The 24198-nt window shown below is 38.8% G+C and overlaps 3 protein-coding genes across 4 annotated transcripts; 2 read left to right on the top strand and 1 right to left on the bottom strand.

Moving 5' to 3' along the window:
- The first annotated feature begins 278 nt into the window (after window positions 1-278).
- Window positions 279-13711, top strand: zgc:171775 (STKc_p38 domain-containing protein). The gene is made up of 12 exons (XM_058999442.1): window positions 279-573; window positions 2606-2735; window positions 3257-3315; window positions 4156-4267; window positions 5384-5413; window positions 5877-5924; window positions 7269-7383; window positions 7793-7864; window positions 8748-8827; window positions 9325-9403; window positions 11000-11173; window positions 11694-13711. The coding sequence occupies exons 1-12, from the start codon at window positions 455-457 to the stop codon at window positions 11753-11755; spliced, it is 1080 nt and encodes a 359-aa protein (XP_058855425.1). The 5' UTR covers window positions 279-454; the 3' UTR covers window positions 11756-13711.
- A 1739-nt stretch (window positions 13712-15450) lies between these two features.
- LOC117414118 (mitochondrial potassium channel-like) lies at window positions 15451-20868 on the bottom strand. 2 transcript variants are annotated; one of them, XM_058999441.1, is made up of 4 exons: window positions 20815-20868; window positions 18865-19223; window positions 18127-18291; window positions 15451-17317 (listed from the first exon to the last, which is right to left on the bottom strand). In XM_058999441.1, the coding sequence occupies exons 2-4, from the start codon at window positions 19174-19176 to the stop codon at window positions 16535-16537; spliced, it is 1260 nt and encodes a 419-aa protein (XP_058855424.1). In that variant the 5' UTR covers window positions 19177-19223; window positions 20815-20868; the 3' UTR covers window positions 15451-16534. The 2 variants fall into 2 exon arrangements, with proteins under 2 accessions (XP_058855424.1, XP_058855423.1); XM_058999440.1 differs by lacking the exon at window positions 20815-20868 and adding an exon at window positions 20400-20647.
- A 392-nt stretch (window positions 20869-21260) lies between these two features.
- Window positions 21261-24167, top strand: LOC117414122 (translation machinery-associated protein 7). The gene is made up of 4 exons (XM_034023848.3): window positions 21261-21409; window positions 22341-22396; window positions 22887-22974; window positions 23958-24167. Exons 1-4 carry the CDS (start codon window positions 21394-21396, stop codon window positions 23990-23992), a joined length of 195 nt encoding a protein of 64 aa, XP_033879739.1. The 5' UTR covers window positions 21261-21393; the 3' UTR covers window positions 23993-24167.
- Window positions 24168-24198: the final 31 nt, after the last annotated feature.

The following is a 24198-nucleotide window of genomic DNA, read 5'->3' as shown; positions in this document are numbered from 1 at the left end:
TATCAAAGAATTTTATTAAAAAAAAAACAAAAAAAACCAATTGGGACAAACTTAAAAGGCTAACCTGGCAATGGCCCTTTTTTTAAAAAAAAAATCGAAAACAGAGATGATTTATCGGTATACTGTTTCTGACCAGTACAAAAAATAAAGGAGGGGAATTGGTTCTGGTAACCCTCCCTGGATGCCGACAGTGATCCTACATTGACACTGCTGAGGCAGGTGCTTCATGTGCTATCTATCTTACTATAAAAGCAGTCAGAAATGTACTTCACTTCCTTTGTTATGCTACGAAATCTCCTTACTGCTCTGGTCGTGGAATCTTGATAAGGATATACCTGTGCTTTCCAGATACACGTGATGGAGAGGAGGGGTCTCCGGACTTCAGCCCCACCTTAGTCTTGTTTGTTTTCGGGAGATTCTAGTTGTAGAACTTTGTTAGATTATTCTAGGGCAGATGGCGACTCCAGCGAAGAAAGGCTTCTACAGACAGGAGATCCAGAAAACTACCTGGGATGTACCAGTTCGGTACACTGGCTTGACTCCTGTTGGATCGGGGGCTTACGGAACGGTCTGGTAAGTCCGTTTCTTTATCTTAAGCCCGGGACACACCAGTGCATCGCGTCGCTTCGCTTCTATTTTGATGCGCAGTTCTGTCCCATCTCCGCTTGGGTTCGGTCTGTGCTGACAAGTCGTGCTGACAAGTCGTGCAAACCAGGCACTAATTATCAACTTTAAGAAGTTAACAGTAGGCCTAGTAAATCGCAAACATAAAAACCCAACAGTTTTATTAAATCAGGCACTGTTAGGAGAACTTTAGAATACGTCTTATTAATGAAGGTTCCATATTGTAATTTATATTAATTCTTGGAGAAAAACTGAAATGTGTTCAAATCTGTTGGATAACAGATGTTTAATTCTTCAATATTTGTTTTACAGTGCATAAGTGACATAATATACAACACGCAATAATAATAATTATTATTGTTATAGTAGTATCAATAATAAAAATTATACTAATGATCATATTTTACCGTTTTGTTCTTGAGTTTGAATTTAGCAATACATTAAATATCTTAAAAAGTCTTGATATTAAGCTAAGTGCAAAACAATTTGATTGTATCATTAACTCTCAGGTTTCGTCATTATTTGAGGTTGCAAATAAAAATGTGTGCTCCTTCCTCTCGAGGGACTAAACCCGCTCTCTTGTAGCCTGGGCATAATGAATGAATGTTGTAGTTTGCGGTACAGTACCTCCTTGATCAGAGGGTGAGCGAAACTCCGGTGTTTTGATGGAATTGCGTCAGTTACTGGAAATGTGTCTTTAGAAGTCTATTGTGTAAACAGCGATAAGATGAACAAACGGAAGTCATATAGGGAAATACGAGTTGTGCGGGCAATCGTAAAATGGTTATCGAGGTTAAATTCCTCTCCTTTTAATTGTACTCATTGCTTTACGGATTATTGAGGTAGCTAAATAATGTACGATTATAATCGGAAGAGCGTGTTTTACTACTATATAGATAGATAGATAGATAGATAGATAGATAGATAGATAGATAGATAGATAGATAGATACATACATACATACATACATACATACATACATACATACATACATACATACATACATACATGATATAACCCGGTCTATATTCTACTGCCATGCAGGATAATATCAGTCATATCAAAAACTGAGTCATGCTTTATATATTTGGATATCGTCACACAAGATTCAACATGAATTGATTAGATTTGCAGTAATTAACTGCCCTTTATATAGTCTTGCTCAAAACCTACAAACATGCTTGTAATATCAAACTAAACTATATACAGTTTATGTAGCATTTAGAGAGAGAAAATAAAATGAAACACCTGCCATAACATTGTCAATTGGGTATAGGCCACCATCGAGACGGCCCTGGCACTACAGGTATGGCCTTTTATTATTCTGGAAGGAAGACCTGTTATTATGAAAATAATAAAGAAAAGGTTAAAGAAAAGGGTTAATAACCAGGAGGTCCCCGGTTCAAATCCCACCTCAGCCACTGGCTCATTGTGTGACCCTGAGCAAGTCACTTAACCTCCTTGTGCTCCGTCTTTCAGGTGAGATTTTATTTGTAAGTGACTCTGCAGCTGATGCATAGTTCACACACCCTAGTCTCTGTAAGTCGCCTTGGATAAAGGCGTCTGCTAAATAAACAAATAATAATAAAAATAAAATGACCTACAGAATCATCTGACTGTTCCTTGTGAAACATAATTTATTTCCATCTCTAAAATACCCTGCCTAGTCCGGCTGAGAGGTAAAGTCTTGTTTCTAGTTCTACTTTCTACTGGATTCTAGTCGTTGTGTAAGACAAGAGCTCAGCTGAGATGGTCAAGCTGATACTGTGAGTCAACTTAAGTAACCCAGGAATGCGGTGATCAGCTGATTTGAATATTCAGGGTCCATCTACAGCTTTAAAAGTGAGAAGCAAGATAGTGAAAATTGATCTGATAACTAACTTGCGCTTCGGATCCAATGACAGGTGTTGCGTTTTTTAGTCCTGGTCAATAGCCTGGCGACAAAAGCACTGTCTTAGCAACCTTCTCTGTTGTCTTTCAGTGGAGCCATAGACCAGAGGACCAAAGAGAAGGTGGCTATCAAGAAGCTGTATCGTCCCTTCCAGTCTCTGATTCACGCCAAGAGAGCCTACCGGGAGCTCCGTCTGCTCAGACACATCCAGCATGAGAATGTGAGACGTGTTAAAAACAAGCGCAGGTTCAGTCTTATACAGGGTGTCTGCATCTTCATTATATGCTTCAGATAAACATCTGTTCAGAAGTTGCCTAGGGGTTTTAAAATGACATTTTTCCTATAGTAGTTGGTAAGCATTCTATTCTGGTTGAAGCAGAAACAGCACTAGAGATAAATCACATATAGAATATTGTATAGGGTGCTGTACGATAGACGCTGATATTCACCCCACTTATAAAAGTTTACCATGGAGATATTTTCTTGCTGTTCGCACGGTTCTACTATGCATTTGCCATAGTTTTTTTTTTCTATGGTTTGCCAAGTTTTTTAAATGTAGAATCAGGATCTGTTCCTTCAGCAGGTGAGATTTTGGAGAAGAAACTAAATTGCACACCTTTTGGAGGGAAAGACTTGGTTAAATCGGAGCCAGTTTTCTGTGCTCCCTTAAGAAGAAGATTGGGCTCAGTTCAATGGCTTAGTTCATGCGTTCAATCTGTTTTTTTTTCCCTGTCCATGCAGGTAATCTGTCTGTTGAATGTTTTCACGCCTGATTCATCTCCAGATACATTCCAGACGTTGTAAGTAGAACTGCAGGCTTGTGAAATACCTGCTGTTACACAAATGCCTGTTCAGACACGTGTGTACCAGGACTGGGGAGGGGGAGGGGGAGTGGGGGGGTCTGTGTCACAAATGGGTTGGTACAATTATTTCTATCTTGTGGGCACTCATTTTAAGAACTGCTTTAAGGAATGTATTATTGAGGACTGTTTTTTTTTTTAATGAATTGGTCCATAGGGATTGTACACCTTGCTATTAAATGTATATACGTATTTAGATATACATATTTTCAAAGAGCCATCAAAAGTTTGCCCATTTTTTAAAAGGATATATAACACTGAAGCTGTTCATTAAAATGTTGCCTCAGTGCTGTCTCGGGGCACTGTTTGTCTCACAGAAGGTGTGTGGAATTCAAGCTTTCTGTGGCTTGCAGGCAGTGGGAGTACATGTACAGTAGCTGTTCCAACCAGTAACCAACACTAATTAAGATTATATGCAAGAAGTCTCTTTAAAGATAATACTACAATATTTACTTCAGCAAATACTGTCTTTATTAGTTTACTACAGTATTCTACAATACATAGTGGAAGAGGACAGAACCAGGTGCTTTACTTTGTTTTGCGCAATAGACAAACCCTTTTCAATTCTTTGTCAACACGCAACCTGAGAATGCTGCTAGTGTTTGATTCAATATCAGCTCAAGTAGAAATAATTCAATACTTACTGTTGTGAATACCTTGCAGATTTTAAAGCAGTGACTAGCGCTCAGTAAAACTAAAACACATTTCTGTGCTAGGTCTTCACTTCTTAATGAATGTTCAATTAGCCTGTTTATTATGAATCATTAATCTCTGTTCCAGTTACATGGTGATGCCATTTGTAGATCAGGATCTAAGCCATATCATGAAGAAAGGAAAACTGACTGACAAAATGATTTCCTACATCCTGTACCAGATACTCCAAGGACTCAAGGTGAGGCAGGGTGCAGCACAATTTAAGAACAATTTCAATGCTACAAATTTCTTTCATATTTTACTATGTATACAAACTATTGCATCAGATATGCCATTTTCCTTACATTATACTGTACTCCTAAATTTATTTTATTTTACGTTTTTTAGTTTCTTTCTATTTTTAAACCATTTAATTTAAGCACTTGGAAGACCTGCCTCAATAGTTTTTGGAACATTGCTGAGTCTTGATGAATAATTGTATCTTTCTTTAATAAAATACATTAATAATTTACTGTTACTTTTTTGCATGGTCCTTCATTTTTGTGTCATTATTAAATTAAACTGTTCTGGGCACTTATCTTATGGTTCTGTAGAAACAGACAGGGTACTGACTTTGAGTTTGCTAAGAATTTCTTAACATCAGAAATATGAGAAAGTTTGCAAACAAGAGGAGGCCATCGGCCTATCAATGGCCTATCAGCTGGTTGATCTCAAAACTGTCAAGAAGGGTCTTAAAGGATCCCAATGATTGAGCATCAACAGCATGGCTTGGTAACCCATTCCACCCCACCCCCCCACTCTGTTTAAAGCCTGGTAACTTTGCAGGTTAATGGTGTGCAGATGCACATGTCTGAGTGCCCTATTGAGGCCACAGGGACGACTGAAGCAGGAAACTACAAACAAGACCACAAATACAACTGTTAAGATAACAGTGATATTTCATACCAATACCAAGCTCTTTAAGAATTGTAAAGAAATAACGTACGTAGTGTCCAAATCAGAAACAACATACCAGTGTTACTGCCTAAAGGCGTCAGAAGATTTGTTTTAACAATACCTCCATTATGTAGCAGCCTTTCTTTTAGCACTTAAAGTTTACCTTCTCAAAACAGCTCCTCAGGCGACAGGCTTTTCATATGAAAGAAATACAGGCGCATATATTCAAATACTAATTGTTCACCCTCTGGTTTTCTGCTGGAGGGTCATTCCAGCTCAAGTGGACTAAGTTTGTGGTTGATGATACATAAATCACATTTGATTGAGAAAAGGGTTCCAGGGTAGGTGTCCTGTGCATGCCAAACGAGAGCTTTGATGAAGTGACATGTTTATTTTTTTTTTACTTTTTCTCTTTCAGTATATCCATTCTGCTGGGATAGTGCACAGGGTATGTACATTTTTGTAAATTTTCTTAAGAATAAAACACATTTTTATTTTATTTTACTTGAAGCCAAGACCACCCATATCAATATATATTAAACATACCGCAAAGTATTTCATTATATTTCAGTTTTATTATGTTTTCTTGACCTTATTATATATATATCAAATACATAATTTTCTCGGCACATCCATTCATTATATAGGTCTGAAATGTGCAAACGTACTTTCAATTTAAAAGGTGAGCAGTAACAGACTTCCTGGAAGGCAAGCCAAGCAAACTGAGAACTTTAACCCTAGTGTAGTACCAGATGTGTTTTAAAATGAAAAGGCACGTCTGCTGTAACATGTGTTTCTTTCAAAACTGCACGTTTGAGACCTATGTAGCTAATGGAAGTGCACATTGGGTAGGATTTATGAAATGATTGTGTTAGCTACAATTACTTTAAGGTTATCATGTCTTCCTATAGGATCTGAAGCCCAGTAACTTGGCTGTGAACCAGAACTGTGAACTCAAGGTAAAGAATTCGTAGCATCTTAAAGTATAAATGTGTGGGTCATTCCAGCTCAAGTGGGGTTATTACTCAGCATCAAGTGTCAATGACTTTGTTAATGAATCAGCTTGGTTGGAAATCCCTTAAAATGTGCTATACATTTGAGAATATGTTTATATTACAAGGTTGCATGTATGTTATTTAAAATGGTATAAAGATTTGTATTATATATATTTTCAATGGATAGCATAATTAGATGAAAGGGCAATAAAAGTAACACTTTCTCACCATGTGGGACATAAGTAGCATAGTTCTTCTGCATGCACACAACACCTGCCTGCTTGTGGATTATAGTACCACCCACCACACGTGGAGGAAGCTCTTCCCCAGATTTTGGTCTGCTTGAACTGGACTGACCCTAGTTTCTTGTCATAATGTAGGTTGCCAGAGTTCCTTGTAATTTCCTTTTTATTGCGCATAACAGAAGATGTAAGATACAAGCCTGTCATTCTGTGGACCTGTTCAGCCTTTTACAGGTCAGATAAACTGAGTTTGAGTTCAGAGGAACATAAGAACAGTCAGGAAAGTAAAAGCTATTAAAACAAGCTTCATGCATCTTTCAGCATTGAAATCACAGCAATGATGGAATCTGAGTATGAATGTGTTATAAAAATATACCTGTGACAGCCCAGTGGTCACAGTACAATAAAACCTGGGTTGTTGCAGGCATATGGTAAGCACGCAAAAATAAAAGAACCACAGATAGGTTAACTAGACTATACAAACCTTAAACTGCTTTGTCTGCAAGCTCAACAGCTTCTAAAGCAACCAAAACCACTAACTTCTTTCACTGCCTTAGCTCCTATTATCTTCCTGAGTGTGCAGGTGAGTTATACAATTAACCAATTAGCCTGAACATTCCTGAAAGGGTAAGAAGCTTTTCAATGCTGTTTACAATCACTGTGACTGGTTCTTATAACAATTACTCAAATATTGTGGTCTTTTTATATGCCTGTTTAATGGGCTTTGACTCTGAGCTGAGGAGATGTCATAGACATATGTAAAATAGGCTCACCCAAAGAGTCTTTATATTAGTAAGCACCACTACCTCGTGCATGGCAGTGTCAGCAATAATTAACTTCATTGTGCTCTTAGATATATGTGATGACCTGCACTGTACTATACATGTGCAGGTCACTGTTTGCATTAATTCAGCAGTGTGAAGAATTTCAATAGTAATTTAACTGGTGGGTCTAATACTGAATATAGGGGTGACCATGACATGGAGGGTGAGTTTGCATTGCTGTCAGTAGGAGGCCTGTATATTGAGTGGCCTTGCAGGTTTTACTCTTCTTCTGTTTCCCACAGATTCTGGATTTCGGCTTGGCTCGGCATGCAGAGAGTGAGATGACGGGGTACGTGGTGACGCGCTGGTACAGAGCCCCCGAGATCATCCTCAACTGGATGCACTACACCCAGACCGGTGAGCACCAGGAACAATACTATCGGGATACCCTTGGAATCCATAACATTCCCTTGGCAGTACCTTCAAAGCAGACCACATCATTATCAGCAGTGGCAGTGTGCTTTATATAGAACCGATGTAGTATCGCACTGGTACTGCAATGGAATACCAGTGGGAATTGCTTTGTACTATTATGACATCATTGATAATAATATGAATGTTACTACTGTGGAAGCATGACAGACAAATTATCTCTCCTTCCGCAGATTCGTATACATTCAATAACTAAAGAAGGTCCTTACCAGATTCTGTAACTATATGCAAAACTGTAAAATGCATCCACGATGGGGAATAATAATGATGCTAATACTACTACTACTACTAATAATAATAACCTTTCAGTATTGTCTTTGTGTCCCCTCTGCAGTTGATATGTGGTCAGTTGGGTGTATTCTAGCAGAGCTGATCACAGGCCACGTCCTGTTTCCTGGAAAAGACTGTATCCTTTATCAGAGTTTAAATGTATGAAAGGTGAGCAGAGAACACATTAGGGTCACGTGGTGTACAGGGTGAGTCATGCAGTCAGGGGAGCGCAGGTTCACGTCCTGGCTGTGCCAAGCTGCTGGTCTTCACTGGGGATTCCAGAGGAAGCATCGCATTGGTTCTGGGGCTCCCGTGGGTTAGGGAAGCAAAACCTGCAGGCCTGTTTCCCCACACTACAGCGGACCCTACTGGCACGACGCCTGGTGAGCTCAGACGGGCACCTGCAGGGCTGGCCTGTGTCCTCCAGAGGTCGGTAGCTCGCCTAAATTTGCTCTTGAGTTCCTAGGTGTAAAGAGGCAGTTGCTGTGGTTGTCGGATCAAAGGACGCCCACTAACCTTCAATTCTCCTGAGTTGTTGTGGAAAATTGCTGCAGGGAGAGAATGTAAAGAAAATAGCAGCAGATCAAAATACTGCTAGATTTTAACTCTATATTAATCATGCTGGTGTCTTCTCCCAGGAGTGATCTACAGCCTTATTAAGACCCATAATTCCAATACAATAAGGTACAAAGGTGCAATACCCAGAAATAAAGACAATGTGTTGAGTATTCAATGCAATAATGTCATGTAACTGCTAAAACTAAACAAAAATACCAGTGCCATAATTAAATAACAATTTATTTTTCTCTCCCTCTTCCTCCTCTTCTTTCCAGACCAGTGTCATGCTTTATAGGGGCTTCGTTTCTTAAACCATTATATTTGTTGTGTGATGAAAGTATTGAAGACGATGTAATGAAGGCATAAGCCAAAACGTTGGACGACTTGACTGCAGAAGTTTATGGAATTATGACGTTAGCTGCAGTTACTTTATGGAACTTACTCCTTGACCGACAATCTAGATTTTGACCAGCTGAAGCTGATCATGAAGTTGACAGGAACCCCCCACCCGTCCCTGGTGCAGAAGATGCAGAGCAAAGATGTAAGATTCATTTTAATGCATGAAATATACAATGAATACATTGCAGTACAATGTAGCGTTATATTAGGGTAACACAACCAATAGGCAAGGGTCTTTTGGAGGGAAGTGCAGCTGTGTTGAATTCAGAGTTGGGTACTTGATATACACCTGGGAAAACTTACTGTGCAAATTTACTTTGGCAAACGTTTACAAGGGCAGACCTTATTAAGGCCAGTTTGTGTTTGTACCCAAAGTTTTAACACTATGGAGAAAGGCTTCCTCATCTTAAAACAGTGGTTCTACATGCAGCAGAAGATCATACATTACATTACAAGCTCTGTTATGACTCAGAGGCATAGAGATACTTAACACAGAGCTGACATTGTCAACACAGGATTATATTAGGTATTAACATTCCTGCATTTTAAACCCTGCTCATTTTCTGGGGGAATATTACTGTAAAATATATATTGGAATGTATGGATCTGGAATAACACAAATGTTTTGATTCTCAACAGGCAAAAAGGTACATACAGGCCCTGCCCCCCCAAGTGAAGAGGAATTTCAGAGAGGCCTTTCCCAACATGGACAAGAAAGGTAATATTGGATTAGATTTGTATTTTTCACGGGCATCATATGACTATACCATTGGTGACATGCTGGCAAGGTGTACACCTCAGCCAGTTCACATCGATAGTCCCCTGTCATAATACTAACGCCTTTATGTGAAGGGGTTTATGTTAATATGTACGTGAACTGTGTGTTTATATGTGTTCTTGTTTTGATGTTTGTTTCTATCAAAGCTTGTGAGGCTTATAGCTTCTGAACTCCTTGTTGGATTGATCTGAACATGTTTTTGCGGCTTACATTGTCAGGACTGAAATGGCCACATTTACACATTTTAATACCCCAAAAACCTGCTCACTGACTATTAATAGGTCATTACTGTTAAGCAAACCCCTTACTGGTTCATTTTTGCGAGGAAGGATTTGGTGCCATTTAAAACATGTTAAGGACAAATATATGTTATAGTTGGTTCTAAGGTATTCCATAACTCATAGTAGTGAGGCAGGTTTGACAAGTGCAGTAACATGTTGGTACCAGTGCGGTAGAAAAATGGAATGGAATGGAACATTCCTTTCATTCACAAGTTCTTTACAAATGCTGCAGCTGAATCACTTAGCAACCCCCACCTCGCGTGAGATAGGTATCGCACAAAATGAAAGAAAAACGGATTTCATAAATCTTACCTGATACGCACTTTGATTCACTATGTAATTTCTGAATGTGCGCTTTTGAAAGAAACACATGTTCTAGCAAACACGACTTTCATTTTAAAACATGATGTCTGGTGCTACACAAGATTTTAAACAGTTCCCAGTTTTCTTGTCTTGCCTTTCAGGAAGTGTGTTACTGCTTTACTTCCTGGGTCATTTCACCCATTCATTTTTAAACTGCCTATCTGAGATCTATACAGTGAGTGGATGTGCATGGCAGCAAAAATGCATTTAAACGCTTTAAATCACTTTAGGAGCAGACACGCATTTATTGTTTTACCAACACATAATAATAGCATGAGCTCTTATGCTAATAAAGGTGACGCAGCTTTCCCTGAAACAGATACAAATACAGACTCAAAAAAGCTCTTCTTTTGTTTAAGCATTCTGCGTTTGGTAGTAATTGTCTCAGAGCTGAAACAGCCTACTGCTCAGAATGAGTATCTAAGTCCCACTTATATGACCTTGAAAAACTCCTTAATCCATCCCAATTGTCAGTTAACCTGACACCTACCTGGTCCCAATAAAACATGCAGGGCCAAATTCACAGAGCATTTACCACCAGTTTTTAAAAGCAAAAAATCAAACTGCAAAATGTTACAAAACTTCGAATTGAACTTGCTGAGTTATATAGTTGAAACTTTGCCAATCTTCTATTTATTTATTTTTTTAAGAAAAGATGCATGCATTAACTTACTGTGGTGTTAAATACTTTGTTATTATATATTAAATAACACCATTATTTGTTTTTTGCTGGCTAGAAAGGTTCAAAAGTGTCTGTGTTTTTGAAACGGGCCAAGCTAGGTGCCTGCAGTAGTTTTTCGTCTTGGAATGTGGGTCAGTTCTCCAGAAACTATGATTTCCAGACTGCTTATGCCCTCACTAGCCCAGTTGCTTGACGTTGTGTATTTGATAGTGGTGGATCTACTGGAGAAGATGCTGGTGCTGGACCCGGACCGGAGGCTGACAGCGAGGGAGGGGCTGTCTCACAGATACCTGGAGGAGTATCACGACCCTGAGAGCGAGCCCGACTCCATGCCCTACGACGACTCCTTTGAGAACCTGGAGCTGCCGGTTGAGGAGTGGAGGAGTGAGTCTCTGTGTCTGCATCAGGGCTGTGTGGGGCACCTCAACCTTTTTATATAATACAACACAGAAGGGAAATGAATCACTTAGGTTGCTTCACTGATACTACTGTCCAAGTCTTTTCAAGGAACAAAGAGCACCCTAAATAAAACAGGTGCAATAACTGCTGTGGGGGATGAAATGAAAGTACAGCTTTCATTGTCTATTGTAGTGGCAAATTATTTTTTGTCTACACCTTGCTGGTTTATATGTACACCATGAATTAGGCTTCAGGAGATTGGAACCACAGTATCCAATATAATTAAGACTTCTCCTTTTCAGCGTTTATTTTTAGAAATGTTCAAGCTTTTTTGTAGATGGGGGGTAAAATAATTAGGCTCAATGCAAGCTCAAACCCAGGTTAAGACAAATTTAGATGAAATAACTTAATAAATGCACCTCAAATATCAGTACGGGTGGGGAAGATAAATCCACTTTTTGCATGTTGTTGTATTAACTGGTGTCCGGTGTATTGTTTTCTACAGGTCTCATCCACATGGAGATCATGACCTTTGACCCTGACAACCCAAGACAAACAGCAACATAGCCTGAGGTATTCAGAGCAGCTTTTACCTGTTCATGGAATAGCTGGGGAAGAACAACACAAACTTGAGAAGAATAAGCAGTTAACATCCTGAGGAAACAGAGGCTGCTGGGTAAAGTTCTAAGACAACACTTGCAATGCTCTGAGACGGAGAAGAGTGGGTCAGTTGGGCAGAAAAATGAATTGAGGAACTTTTATTTTGATTTGTATTTTGTTTTTTATTGCTCACGTCAGTTGCTTTGTAATGTAGTATTTTTTACTACACAATCTTTAGCTGACATTTACTAGACAGTGAGCTATTGATAAACAAAGCAGTAGTGTTTAACTGAGAACCATATTTTGCTCTTCAAGTGGTTTTAAATGTAATTGTTTGGGAATATGTTCTATAAAACTTGTTTTTAATTAGACGGAATTTTAAATTAACAGTGTATTCTTTGTCTTAACTTTGGGCCACAAAAAGATTGTCATGTACTATATGAGACAGCATACTATACATGTACCTTCACCTCTGAAAAATGATTATACCTGACAATTTTAGTCATTTCATTACCTTATAAACAACGGTATCAGTTAATTTATTATGGTATAACAAAATAACGTAATGCTTTTTTGCCATTTGAATAATTTATAATTCTGAATATTCAAATTTAAGTTTTTTTAATAAAAACAAGACTGAAACCTTACTGGTTCATACATTATAGTCGCAGACTCTTGTAAAAATGCATGTTGTTAATTTCTTAATATAATTGATTCAAGATGTGCTGATGTACGATACCAGCGTTGTAATTGTTGAAGTGTACCTAACAGGTCTACCAATGTATCCATACTGTTTTTTTTAATCCCCACAACTCACTTAGAAGCCTCTTACATCCTTTTGAAATGAAAACTGAGCCAATTGTCTTTACTGTATAACCTGCAACCAAATGATCTCCTAAAGAACGTTTTTTTAACTTAGTTTCATTTTCCAAAGTTATAAATATCCATAGCATTCTTCAGTTTGTTGTTTGTTCATTTAACCTACTTTTTTATATCTAGTACACGACAAAAGTTATACACATATATAGTGGTTAAAGAAAAGGGCTTGTAACCAGAAGGTCCCCGGTTCAAATCCCACCTCAGTCACTGACTCATTGTGTGACCCAGAGCAAGTCACTTAACCTCCTTGTGCGCCGTCTTTCGGGTGAGATGTAATTGTAAGTGACTCTGCAGCTGATGCATAGTTCACACACTCTAGTCTCTGTAAGTCGCCTTGGATAAAGGCGTTTGCTAAATAAACAAATAAAATAATAATAATATACCATAGATGAGTTTAAATGTATTTATTCGAAATTGATTCCCCATTTATACATATTAAGTTTCTAACTTCTTCAGAGCTTTAAACACATTATCTTAAAACTGTCAACCGAGACTTATTAAAAATAATAAGTGTTCTATGAGGTATTGTAAACCTTGTCTCTCAAGTCACTGTTGTTAACGTCTTCAGTAGTAAATGTCTGTGGGGTGAGAAATCAAGATTCTGTTAGTGGAGTCCATAGGCCAGGCTATAAAGGGTTAAATCTACGACTGTACGGAACACATATGTAGTAGAAGGGCCTGTTCCCTTTAATCGAGACATTACCAGCAATGCAGTTGATTGAGCAACAAAGTCTGTCTGATACATTTTCACAACTACTGCATACAATACATGTAACTAGTACACAGCCCAAATTGTTATGTCAATATCTTTTTTTTTTTTGCATTTTTCATTATTTTATGTCGTTTGCAATCATTCTGAGTGGTTCTGGGTTAGCTGGAGAATCTATAGTGCCAACACTAAAGAGCCTTCCCAATCGTAATAATATGACATTTCAACTCTGCTAACACCTCCTCATATAGTCGGTGGGCTTGGCAGAGTTGAAAGATCATATTGCTGGGACTTAGAATAGGATGAATAAAATATATATATATATATATATATATATATATATATATATATATATATATAATCGTTTTGCATAACCATATTTTGTACATTCATTTATTTTTTTTAACAAGTGCACTGCCTTTTTTGAATAGAACATACTTAATTCCAGTGTTTTTGAAATTCCAAAAAGATATCTTTCAGAAGCAATCTTTGCAGGAGTAGTCAGGAACCAAGGCAAATAATGATCTTAGAAGAATAAACAAATAATCCGTAATGAGCTATAATCAAGTACAATATTAAATAGAAGTAAAACGGAGATGATCTGAATTATCCTTTTACCAAACAGTCTTAAACCAAAGTGAAAGTTAAAAGTATAGTGAACAGGCCCCACTACACAAGGAACTTCATACTATGTATCTCATAAGTACCTAACTAACCCCCTGGCCTGCCTGCCTGAGATAAAGCAACATGTTGAAGTCCGACTGGAAGGTCTGAACGAACTCCACCAGTGGAGAACAGTGCAGAGCGTCGGCTTACTAAGGCACAACATAACTACTGCATTACTTATTATAATACAAATTCACTTCCAAAAATGTATTGCTGCTGCAAATTATTTTGGAGCCTCCTCCGGAAAGAACATTTTGAACAGCTGAATAAAGGATATTCAGGAAATGTATTAACTTGTATCCAGATTAGCATATTTTAGTGCTGTTTTGGGACTAAAGATCCTATGGTGCATTTTGACTTGCCATAGTGCTAATGCATCAATGCCATTTCCATGAAGCAGTGCAGAAACGTGCTCTATCCTTGCAGACAAAAGTGGAGGTGTTGAAAGCGATGGATAATGCACCACCGTGCAAGAAAAAGAAAGATGTTCCTGCAGATTTCAACAATCCCGTAAACACTTTGTCAACCATTCTGAAAAAACGGGGTGCAATAATACAGGCTATGAACAGCAAACTGTGGATGCAAGTCGTCAGCGTTTCCAAATTGCTCAATACCCTGATGTTGAGGATGCTTTGCTTGTGTCGTTTAAAAATGCTCGTGATCAGAACGGGGCATGCAGATTTCAAGTTGCAATGTATACTTTTTAAAAGTTCACTTACAACTGTATTAAAAAAAATGCACAGTAATTTTAAATGTATAATACTTTTGATTGTTCTGTAATTTAAATTGGATTTCATTGTTACTGTAACTGCAATAAAAACTGACAGTAGGCATTTGGCTAAGACTCCTGATAATAAAAACATTTGCTGATCCCTTTAAATTCATATTAATGAGAATTGACTGTATATTTATATATTATATATTTCACTTTGTTAAATCACTCATATATAGACTATCCCCTTGCATTCCTGTTAGATGCAGGTTTTACTGTATATGGTGGTGAGCAGTATCCTTCTCTTTTGAGACCTTGAGCTAAACCCATTGCCAGGGGTACATAATGAAGTCTTTACAAAAAATGCATTTTGCAAGTTGGAGTGACGTACCTGACCTGTATCATGCTGCAGACAGAAACGGATCCACACTGACGTGATTCCTAAATCTGAAGCAGCACCGGCAACTTCACATGTATGTAAAGATCACTATTTGGCAGCTAGTGTTACATGTGCAGCCTAATCTAGACTATAATGCTGAAGTTTTTTAGCAGCCAGAAGTAAATGGGGGGCCAAGAGTTGCTGAGACGATCTTCTGTTTTATACATATCCCCCAAAAATGCCCTTGAATACATATAAAAAATGTTTGTTGGGACATTCGGACATTTTGGCCCAGCTCTACTGCAGAGTCAAAACCCTTGAACCTGGCCCTGGGGATGGGTTTAACATGACCTTTGATACTGGGAACACAGGGCACTAAAGTGCACACAATCAATCGCTATAAAGATTAGTAAGTGAGGTTTAAATCAAAGTGGGCTATACTGATGAAACCCCAGTGCAACACCTTAACTGGGAGGATAATGGTTTCTTTAATTTCTTTAACATCTTGACAATGTCTGATGCATTCAGTAAAGTGACTCATTTACTCAATAAGTACTTACCTTAAGCGTACTGTCATCCCCGATTCAAGTCTCAGATTTTTAAAACACATTTTAGTATGTAATATTTGAAAGCAATTTGAGGCCAGCTATTTGAGACCTTTCAGTTACCTACATATACTGGGAACCTCTTCCTTACTTAGTCATTCAACTGCATTATCAACTATCAACTGTCCTGGGGTTCAAAACAGGTAGATCACTCTACCTTCTTTTTCCTGAAATTCAATCAACCCTGAGACCTTCTGATACGCCATGCTTAGTAATCAATTAAACAACTGTCCCTAATCTCTGGTATGATAAGACAGTGACCGAGATCCTTTGACAAAAGGACGACAGCGTATCCTCTTCAATACTAGATCACAATGATGGTGCAATTCACCCGAGTTAGAACAAGATGTGAAAGTTCCCAAGAGGAATTCAAAATCACATTACTTCCATATAAAAAAAAAACAGTTTGCATGTGTTGCTTTCAAAGACTATAATCTGAAACCTGCATAAAGAACGACAATGCACTAAAGGTAACATTTCTTGCACTAGTATGGGTTTCACCTCCACATACACAGCTATAAACAATTAAGGGAGAACAATCTTGGGATGGTAATATATAAATATCTGATATTACAGTCAATAATGATGAACAGGTGCCCAATTGTTTCCTTCCATACCTGTCTTTTTGTCCATCCTCCATACTACTACGTCAATTATATGTGATCACACCGGACACATATACATTGAAATACTGAAACTGTGTGCCTGTGTGCATATACTGAATATTGCTTTCTCTGATTGTTTGTACCAGTGTATGTACAGGTAGATGCAGTATAACCCCCTATATCACTGTTTCTCAATTGCCTTTGAATATGAAATAGAGTACAGGTAGTGTCAATGCAAAGGCGGTGTATGTCAGCACTGTGCTGTACACCGTGTTTTTTTGCATTTGTGCCTCTATCCTCTGTTCCGTTTCGGCCAATCCGCTCAGAACGTCTTCCGCATCCAAGACCTGCACCTCCTCCGCCCTTATAATGGGTCTCTCTGTGGGACGAGACTGGACAGCCACCCTCACCGACTGCAGTTCGGACACCATCCTACCCATGGTCTGCTCCACCTTCTGTAATTTAGGCTGGAGGGCTTCCACTAGGCTTTGGGTCTTCTTGCTGTAGATTAGCTGCTCTTTGAGGGCAGCCTCAGTGGGCTGGGCAGCCTCAGTGGGCTGGGCAGCCTCAGTGGGCTGGCTTACTGTGGGTATCCATGGCTTGGCTGGTGCCTCTACTTTCACACCCACCCCCACCGCTGTCCGCATGTTGGTGATAAGACTACTCAGCTCTTCCTGTTGGGAGTTGTGCATGGCAGCCTGCTGCTTGATGGCTTCCTGAAGGCTTATTGGTCCTTTCTGGGCCTCCAGCAGCAGGTTTTTCAGTTCCTGTAGACGCACCCTGTTGATGTAGGTGGAACCCATCACCCCAATCAAGGCCCCCAGTACCGAGCCGATGACGGACCAGTTTTTTGTCCTTTCGGCCCTCGTACGCTCCTTCTCGTGGCTCTCCCGCACCGCCACCGAAAATAAAGAGAACTTCACACGCTCAGACTCTTCCGCGTTTTCATACGAAGTCCGGAGACGTCGCTCTTCCTGGAAAACACAACCCCACAACAGTGGCACAAAAGGTTTTAATCACTCTGCTCTCTGTACCGAGTTTGAAGCCAATATCTCAAAGCGTCTGGAAACCAAAAAGTCACGTGACCCCAATATGGCAGCCATTTTGGGTCACAGGTCAAAGACAAGGGTGCAGATACATTGAGGAGATACTGAAAATATCAATTTGCCAGCTTAAACGGTTTATGAAATATTAGCAGCAGTAGTAGGAGCTGAGGCGGCAGGTTTGCAAACTCATACAAGCTCCCCTCACAGGGATGCTCAAGTTTAAAGATACTCACTAAAATGAGGAATTTCTTGATTTTAACATTCTATAGATATGGGCAACAAATTGCAAGATATTGTGCAAGTAAAAAGCCATAAAAGGTCACAGTAAAGGGTATTGTTATTTTTTATATTTTTGCCCTAGTTTCCAAAACCCTAGAACTCTGAAGTTTGTATGTATCCCCACAGCGTGCTCCCCTCTCCCTCACCTGCAGCAGTTTGTATGCCTGTATCCCCACAGCGTGCTCCCCTCTCCCTCACCTGTAGCAGTTTGTATGCCTATATCCCCACAGCGTGCTCCCCTCTCCCTCACCTGCAGCAGTTTGTATGCCTATATCCCCACAGCGTGCTCCCCTCTCCCTCACCTGCAGCAGTTTGTATGCTTGTATCCCCACAGCGTGCTCCCCTCTCCCTCACCTGCAGCAGTTTGTATGCCTGTATCCCCACAGCGTGCTCCCCTCTCCCTCACCTGCAGCAGTTTGTATGCCTGTATCCCCACAGGGTGCTCCCCTCTCCCTCACCTGTAGCAGTTTGTGCTCAAGGGTGGCCAGCTCCAGGTAATGGGCCTCCTCTCTGGAGACTCGGTCCAGCCGATCCCGAACCTCTTTTAGTTTCACCTGCAGAGTCTCCAGGCTCTCATGGGACTCTCGGACGATCCCTCTGGCCACCATGAACTCCTTCTCAGCCTGGGAAGAAAGATCTAGTCACCCCGTAACTACTAAATAAATACACTTTAAAACATGACACCTGTTGCTACTTTAGTTAATAGGAGAAGCAGCTGGTTGATTAATGACAAGAAAAAAGCCATTGAAGGGTAGGGACTTTTTCACTCTTCAGGTGCAATTACCTAGCAAGTGCAATTGGAAGTATGGCTTGCAAAGAGATTTATTTAACCAAGTGTTGTACCTAATATTCAAGATCTATGTAACTAATTGAAGTAATCTACAGGTACTGTAAGATTTATGGAATTAATGTATTGGCTACAATAACTTTAATCTTCTAAATGTCATATTGTGTGTGCTTATTAAAACTCCCTTTCTGCAATCTCTTTTGTAAAACAGAGAACAAAAAGTGATGCGGTTGAGAGGCTATATTTTTCACCTGAGTCTGACCATTAATAAAACATTCCTGTTCAGTTTACTGCAGATGGTTTGCATGTTTATCAAAAAACAATATGTATGTAAAATCCCAAATATCCCAGTAATGTTAAGTGATTGAGCCAGGCACTCCAGGCACAACTTTTTCTCACTTTTGCTTACCTCTGTGACTTTATTCTGTGCCTCCCGGACTTCGTTCAGACCCACAAACTCTTCATATCTCGCCCACAATAAGTTTGTGGATGCTGCTATCTGCTTGGCAGTGTTCTGCCCAAATTGTTTACCCACTTCGGTCACCTTCTGCAAGGTGTTCATGCTGGTCTGCAGCAACGGAAGTTTGCTGGGTGGGTCCTTTGAGCTCTGGCTGCAGTACAACCGCGTAGCAAGAACATCTGACCTGTATCGCCCTGAGATCTGAGATCGGCAAAAACAACTCCCATACTTAACCACTAACAGGTCCCCTCTGTACCTCATTTGACGTTGACACGGAATGCGGTTAAGGAACTGGAAACAGCTGGAATCTGATTTTAATGAAAGAAAGAATATTAAATCTTAGATAGTTGTCCATTCTTTCATTATTACTTTTGCACAAGTGTGAAGAATACCTAGGAGGGTTTGCTTGACTCCTTCAGATTTTGGATAGCACACATTGAGAGATTTACAGTACACACTTCAAATTTCTGCTTTGTAGCCTGAGAGATTCCCAGAACACAGTTTGGTCTATGAGCTGAAAATGATGCTTAGTATTTGTCATTCAATTCATTATTGAAAAAAGATTGAAATAATTATCACAGAGAAAAATAAGGCTGAAGGTCATCATCAAAATTGGCATTTCAGTAGCTTCAGGACACCTTTTCATCATATCGGGTGGGTTTCCCATGGTTATACTGCACATTTACCATACTTGATCATGGTTTGCAATGTTATTAATGTGCTTTTCCATATCCCACAGATCCCCTTCTGCATGCCTATTCACTAACCATAGAACCTTTTATTTTTTTCTTGAAAGACATTGCCAGTGAAATACAGATCATTTAGTTTGGGCCATATTCACAAAGCATTAACCACAGTGGTAAGTTTGCCCCATTTTTTGGTAAAACGAAAAACTAATTGTTATTAATGTTACAGGTCAATTTAGCCAGGAGCTCTGACAAGGGTTAGTTTGTTTATAGAAAATAAAATGTGTTAACTTAGCCAACACTTAGACGTGAATATGGCCCACTATAGTACTCATGTAATAATAATAATAATAATAATAATAATAATAATAATAATAATAAAGCATTTTTAAACGAAATTAATGGAGTCACTTCTCGATCTTGTAACCGACAAAGACAAAACCCCAAAATAATCTCTGTGGTCGTCGGCTTTACGTAATGCATGTTTTATATATATTTATATAAACGCACACATTATATATTACCATTAAGGCATGTGGATCATTTAGCATACAGTAGTACTTAGCTTATACACGGGAACAGTGCTTAGTTCCAGTCTAGTTATACTGACATAACGACCCAGTTTCGGGCAGACATTGTTTAAAATGCTACATTTAACATTACTGCTTAAACCATTTCCAAGAGGCTACTAGTTAATAAATGGATACAAGTAATGTTCATATATAAAAAATGTAAAGGTTATTTGTTAGCAATATGTAAGAATGGGATTTAGAACACGATTGTGTCACTCACTGTTACCTGTCACTTGCAGTTCCGCCCCTCAGTCCTTGACCTTTGATTTGTACGGAAACGGAAACAGGACTAAGCGGTTTTTTATTTTTAAATAAAAAATATACGAACAGAAACGAGCAGAAATGGTTGTGGTTTTTGTTCGATAATATTATGTATAATACTAGAATAATTACTCCAAAAGATAACATTAAATATGCATATTTAGTAATTAATGCACTCAAATCGGTAAACGCAATGGTGAATGTTAATGCAAGTCACTGTCGTAGACAACTATTTCCGGCGAACTTTTTTTTAGGGGTCTTTTCAGCAAGGGAACGACACTTGCAAACATGTCTGGTAGAGAAGGTAAAACGAGATGTTCTGTATGTATTAAATAACTACATATAGAACAGCTGTGTACACAATAAGATGTATTACTTACCATGAAATTGGAAAGTGACTGAACAACATTGTGCATTAAGTATACACACACCAAATTAATTTACATTATATATATATATATATATATATATATATATATAATACTAAAGCTGCTGCACAGACCCTCTCCTCTCCCATCTCACAATTAGATTATGTTTAATAGATAAAGGCATAATATCTATTAACAACGCCGACATTTTCAACAAGGGTATTTCAGCATAATACACTAAAAGGCTGTACCCGTATGGGTAACAGCACCTTTAAAATCCCAAATTTAAAGTAATTAACGAGCCGATCTATCTCTACCGCACTCTGCCGGACTGATGAAGTAATTTCAACGCAGTCCATGTTTTTCTGATCTCAACAAACGCTTCAAAAATAATCTGAGATAGTTTGAATAATAATAATAATAATAATAATAATAATAGTAATAATAATAATAATAATAAAGCCTGTCGTTAAACAACGAAGTGTTTTTGGCGAGGTTGTCAGGCACTGTCGCAGACATCTATTTCCGGTGAAGTGGACTAGTTGTGGGTCTTACACTTTCAGTGAAGCGCGTATACGAATAGCTGCAGACATGTCGGGTAGAGAAGGTAAGATTATAAGGAATTATATTTGTATTAAATAAATGTCGCAGTATTTTACTCGACTAATAATTTGGCTATTTAAAGTATACGTGGATATAATGGATATAGAGATTTAACATTGTAGCTTCTATTAGATCCATAACGTCCGTCTGAACTAAACCCAACACGACAACACGAACAGCTGCATCGTTGGGGTTGGACCCCTAACCAGCAGAATGCCATACCCGTGGATATGGTGGTGTGTGTTGATAGTGCCGCAGCAAGAATACTGTTGCCATATCGCCACCGTTTTAAGGTCACAGAATTGGCATCCCGTGACGAGTTCGTACATTGAGATCGGCAAATGACAGCCTCTCTCTTCTTGGTTTTTCCAAGAAATCGATTAAAAAACTATGGTTCAAGGGCTTTTAGTTTTCTAGTTTACTCGCTTCTAGATTTTATCCGGAATATTGAGTCTCAGTATTTTTAAATTTAAGGTCAAAACATTGGTTTGGCCTTTCACTCGCAAGCAGTCTGGAGCTCGTTTGTCTTGATTATCATCCCTGAGATGCTTGCACATGAAGGCTACACACATTAAATTCATATTGTGTACTGCTGCGCAGTTAAGTTAACATGAGTACTGAATCAACGATTTGAATCTATTTTATGGTCCAATTAGTCATGCAGCTTGGAATAACCAGATTGCCTAAGGTCAGGTTTAGTACAAGTAGGTCTACCTCGTGACATCTGACAAGTTACAGCATCCAGATGCTTTTTGTGTCCACTATGTGCACAAGAATGACGCCCCAAATGAACCAAGCCTCTCAGGAATGTCTAACGTTGATGTTTGCACAAGTACAATGAAGTTTGTAAAGTTGGTACTGCACAGGAACTGAACGTTTGAAGGGACTTGTTTGCATTTGTTAAATTCAAGTATGTGTAATTTTTCCTTTCATAGGTGGTAAGAAGAAACCGCTTAAACAGCCCAAGAAGCAAGGGAAGGATATGGACGAGGTGTGTATTATCGCCCACTGGGGATGAAACCCCCTGCAAAGGGGTATAGTGGAGGTGGTCTTACGTATGGCACACTAAATATATTTTCATCTATCTGGAGACTCACTTATTCAATTGTCATGAAATTGGAAATACCATCAAGACTATTCTACTGAGAATTGGATTCAGAGGATACATGGTGTCTATCTGTTCATCCATCCATCTGTATGTCAGACTTGATAGACGCCTACCAAAATGCAGTTTTTGTAATATTTCGTTTTAGGACCTTTTTGCTAAATATGATTGATTGTAGCTGTTTTATGTGTACATAGTAACAGGTAAAAATAAAAGTATTCACCAAAAATCCCTTCTACACTTAAGGTTTTGTATTTTCATTTCAAAGCATTATTAATACAAGAAAGTGCCTCTATCTTGCACACTAATCAAATCAAACTAAATTCTGAGTTTGAGCAGGACCTTGGTAACATTGTATTCTCTATTCCTATTTCAGGAGGATGTAGCTTTGAAGCAAAAGAAAAAGGAGGAACAGAAGCAATTGGAGGCGATGAAAGCAAAGGCTGCGGGAAAGGGGCCGCTTAGTGAGTAGCGGGTTATAGTTTACTTTCTTGCGAATGTCTGTCTTAAGATTCCTGCAATCGGGGATGCTGCATGCATGCTCACTGCCCCTGGGTTTACACCATTGTCTTCTACCTTCCAGAAAGAGGCTTGGAAGCAAGCCAAGGTTTAACTTCATTGCCATTGTGTGTTTCCATTCACTTTCCTGAAGCAGCTGGATCTGCACCTAGTGCACATTAAGCACTGTCTGTGAAGGTTTCTCTTGCACCCAGCCTATTTTCATAAACTTTAGCAGGGAGTTTTAAGTGAATATAAAAATCCTAAACGGCATTCTAGTTTTTTGAAGATGCCCTGTTTTATGTGGATATTGCATTTTCGAGGTTTCATCATTTACAGTATCTCGATCCACTGTCATTGAATTATTTCATGATGCAACAAAGCTGGAAACTATATTGATTGTTTGAAACAAGTAGTAACGTAAGCATCTCTCTGTCGTGAATTTAGGTTGTCAAAAGGCACTTTTTTTTTGGCTTGTTCAGCAACCATGCGTCATAGCAAAATTGATTTTAAAAGAAAAAAAACATGATCTGATTAAATTTTCATGTTGGGTTGATTTGGAATATAAACTCAGTTTGGGATTCTTGAGTGTTGGATTAAGATTTGATGCACTTTAAAATGATTTGTCAGATTGATTGATTAAAAGTTCAGCTTCGATTTGGGATTTTTGCTTTTTGTACTGCGTTTTAATTCTTTAACGAATAGGATAAAGCAAAGGCAGAATACTGCATACATGAGACCAACAGGTACATGTAATTCTACTTTTATTCACAATCTCATTTAATTACTCCAACAGTTAATCATTCATTGTGATTGTCCTTTCGCTATAACGAACAAAAGGCTTGGACCCTGACAGGTTCGTTATAGCGAGGGTGGTACTGTATTCATTGAATCCCAAGAAGGAAATATACTAAGTGTCCTGATTTCTGTCTTCACTTCTCTTTCACAGCTACCGGTGGCATTAAGAAGTCTGGCAAGAAATGAGTTTGAGGGGATGTGAGATGACCAGTGAGGACAGGCATGAGGTGGAGGGACCTGTTTGTTCTTCATTTTGGATCCATTTAGAAAACATCAAATCAGTCCTAACTTTTTTTTTTTCTTTGTAAAATAAATGTGTATTTGTCCAAAGCTGAATAAACTTTTTTTTTTGTTAAATGTGCCTGTTTTTGTTTTGAATTTTTTGTTCTCTA

This window comes from Acipenser ruthenus, chromosome 25, assembly GCF_902713425.1.
Source record: "Acipenser ruthenus chromosome 25, fAciRut3.2 maternal haplotype, whole genome shotgun sequence".
NCBI lineage: Eukaryota > Metazoa > Chordata > Actinopteri > Acipenseriformes > Acipenseridae > Acipenser > Acipenser ruthenus.
The sequence above is the reverse complement of the archived record's forward strand: the minus strand, read 5'-3'. Positions and strand labels throughout refer to the sequence as shown.

What these genes read in the sequence shown, in the direction of transcription:
- LOC117414118 (XM_058999441.1), bottom strand. Translation starts at nt 19,176, where the DNA reads ATGAGGTACAGAGGGGACCTGTTAGTGGTTAAGTATGGGAGTTGTTTT. An exon ending in CACAGAATAAAGTCACAGAG is followed by an intron (nt 18,292 to 18,864) that starts GTAAGCAAAAGT and finishes CTTTCTTCCCAG; the next exon opens with GCTGAGAAGGAGTTCATGGT. An exon ending in TTGAGCACAAACTGCTACAG is followed by an intron (nt 17,318 to 18,126) that starts GTGAGGGAGAGG and finishes TGTGTTTTCCAG; the next exon opens with GAAGAGCGACGTCTCCGGAC.
- zgc:171775 (XM_058999442.1), top strand. Translation starts at nt 455, where the DNA reads ATGGCGACTCCAGCGAAGAAAGGCTTCTACAGACAGGAGATCCAGAAA. An exon ending in CCAGATACATTCCAGACGTT is followed by an intron (nt 3,316 to 4,155) that starts GTAAGTAGAACT and finishes TCTCTGTTCCAG; the next exon opens with TTACATGGTGATGCCATTTG. An exon ending in CTGCTGGGATAGTGCACAGG is followed by an intron (nt 5,414 to 5,876) that starts GTATGTACATTT and finishes GTCTTCCTATAG; the next exon opens with GATCTGAAGCCCAGTAACTT.
- LOC117414122 (XM_034023848.3), top strand. An exon ending in AAGGGAAGGATATGGACGAG is followed by an intron (nt 22,397 to 22,886) that starts GTGTGTATTATC and finishes TTCCTATTTCAG; the next exon opens with GAGGATGTAGCTTTGAAGCA. An exon ending in TGCGGGAAAGGGGCCGCTTA is followed by an intron (nt 22,975 to 23,957) that starts GTGAGTAGCGGG and finishes TCTCTTTCACAG; the next exon opens with CTACCGGTGGCATTAAGAAG.